At 32.5% G+C, this 2500-nt stretch overlaps 1 protein-coding gene across 1 annotated transcript in view; it reads left to right on the top strand.

Moving 5' to 3' along the window:
• The window catches only part of f7l (coagulation factor VII, like), a 23426-nt gene extending 22909 nt beyond the window's left edge, over nt 1-517 (top strand). Inside the window, 2 exon segments of the mRNA XM_028572552.1 lie at nt 230-333; nt 336-517. Coding sequence (XP_028428353.1) covers nt 230-333; nt 336-439 — 208 coding nt within the window. The 3' untranslated portion in view covers nt 440-517.
• The last annotated feature ends 1983 nt before the right edge of the window (nt 518-2500 follow it).

Below are 2500 nucleotides of genomic sequence, written 5' to 3'. Positions count from 1 at the left end.
TGAAATATTTGGACTTTTTTCACGACTTCTTTCCCGACTTTTTTTCCGAAATATTCCGACTTCTTTCCCGACTTAATCTCTGAAATATTATTACTTCTTTCACTACTTATTCTCTGAAATATTGCAACTTCTTTCACAACTTTATCCCTGAAATATCACGACTTTTTTCACGACTTTATCCCTGAAATATCACGACTTCTTTCCCGACCTTTTCCCTGAACGTCACCAGGAACATGTTCTGTGCCGGGCTGAAGGCGGGCGGCCGAGACGCCTGTAAGGGCGACAGCGGCGGGCCCATGGTGACCCACTACAAGAAGACCTGGTTCCTGACGGGGTGGTGAGCTGGGGCAAGGACTGCGCCAAGGAGAACCTGTACCGGGTCTACGCCAAAGTCAGCCGCTTCGTAGACTGGATCCAGGCCGCCATGGCCAACAACTGAACCCACACCGGACAAAACTAAAATGTCAAAATAAATCCCTCTTCACAAGTTTAATAAATAATCTGTTCACTACTTTCACTGGATTTGGGTTTTTATTCCATTTTATAAAAAAGTGTCAAAAATTCCAGAAAAAGCTTCAGAAACGACTTTGTCACTGAAATATTTGGACTTTTTTTACGACTTTTCCCTCGAAATATTACGACTTTTTTCCTGAAATATTTGGACTTTTTTCACGACTTTTTTTCTTCAAATATTACGACTTTTTTTACGACTTTTCCCTCGAAATATTACGACTTTTTTCCTGAAATATTTGGACTTTTTCACGACTTCTTTCACGACTTTTTTTCACGACTTTTCCCTCGAAATATTACGACTTTTTCCTGAAATATTTGGACTTTTTTTCACGACTTTTTTTTCTTCAAATATTACGACTTTTTTTCACGACTTTTCCCTCGAAATATTACGACTTTTTCCTGAAATATTTGGACTTTTTTTCACGACTTTTTTTCTTCAAATATTACGACTTTTTCACGACTTTTTCTCTGAAATATTACAACTATTTTCATGACTTTTTCTCTGAAATATTCCGACACTATTACATATATTACAATTATTTTCACAACTTTTTCCCAAAATATTACGTCTTTTGTCAAGACTTTTTCATGAAATCTTTTGACTATTTTCCCCGAAATGTTACAACTTTTTCCTGAAATATTACGACTTTTTTCCCCAAATATTACGACTTTTTTTTCACGACTTTTTCCTGAAATATTACGACTTCATGACTTATTTGAGCTGGGGCAAGGACTAAATAAATCCGTGGATGGTTTTCACTACGACGCTCTTCACAAGTTAAATAAATAATCTGTTCACTACTTTCACTGGATTTGGGTTTTATTCCATTTTATAACATCTGAAGAAAAAAAATTATAAAACAACGTTGAAAAAAGTTTCAAAAATTCAGAAAAAGCTTCAGAAACGACTTTGTCACTGAAATATTTGGACTTTTGTCACAACTTTTTACCAGAAATATTTGGACTTTTTTTTTTTTTTAAATATTACGACTTTGTTTATGACTTTTTTTCTGAAATATTACCATTATTTTCACGACTTTTTTTCCCGATATTACGTCTTTTGTCAAGACTTTTTCATGAAATCTTTTGACTATTTTCCCGAAATATTACAACTTTTTCCTGAAATATTACGACTTTTTTCCCCAAATATTACAACTTTTTCACGACTTTTTCCCTGAAATATCCGGACTTTTTTTCACGACTTTTTCCATGAAATATTACAACTTTTTCACGACTTTTTCCTGAAATATTACAACTTTTCACCACTTTTCCCCGAAATATTACGACTTTATTCCTGAAATATTTGGACTTTTGTCAAGACTTTTTTCATGAAATCTTTTGACTATTTTCCCCGAAATATTACAACTTTTTTCCTGAAATATTACGACTTTTTTCCCCAAATATTACAACTTTTTTCACGACTTTTTCCCTGAAATATCCGGACTTTTTTCACGACTTTTTCCATGAAATATTACAACTTTTTTCACGACTTTTTCCCTGAAATATTACAACTTTTTCACCACTTTTCCCCCGAAATATTACGACTTTATTCCTGAAATATTTGGACTTTTTTCACGACTTTTTTTCCTGAAATATTACAACTATTTTCAAGACTTTTTTCTGAAATATTCCGACTCTTTTCACCACTTTTATCACGAAAATATTACAACTTTTTTTTTCACGAATTTTTTCCTGAAATATTACGATTATTTTCACGATTTCACTGGATTTGGGTTTTATTAAATTTTATAACAGCTGAAAAACTTTCAAACTTGACATTTTCCAGAAATCTGATTTCTTTCACGACTATTTTCCTAAAATATTACAATTTCTTTTACAACTTTTTCTCTGAAATATTATGTGTGTGTATCTCAGGACTTTTTTACCGGAAATACTACGACTTTTTTCAAAATTTTATTGCTGAAATATTATGACTTCTTTCACGACTTTTTACTGAAAATATTACAACTTTTTCCCTGAATTTTTT

This window comes from Perca flavescens, unplaced genomic scaffold (genome assembly GCF_004354835.1).
Source record: "Perca flavescens isolate YP-PL-M2 unplaced genomic scaffold, PFLA_1.0 EPR50_1.1_unplaced_scaf_13, whole genome shotgun sequence".
NCBI classification, from domain to species: Eukaryota; Metazoa; Chordata; class Actinopteri; order Perciformes; family Percidae; genus Perca; species Perca flavescens.
The sequence above is the reverse complement of the archived record's forward strand: the minus strand, read 5'-3'. Positions and strand labels throughout refer to the sequence as shown.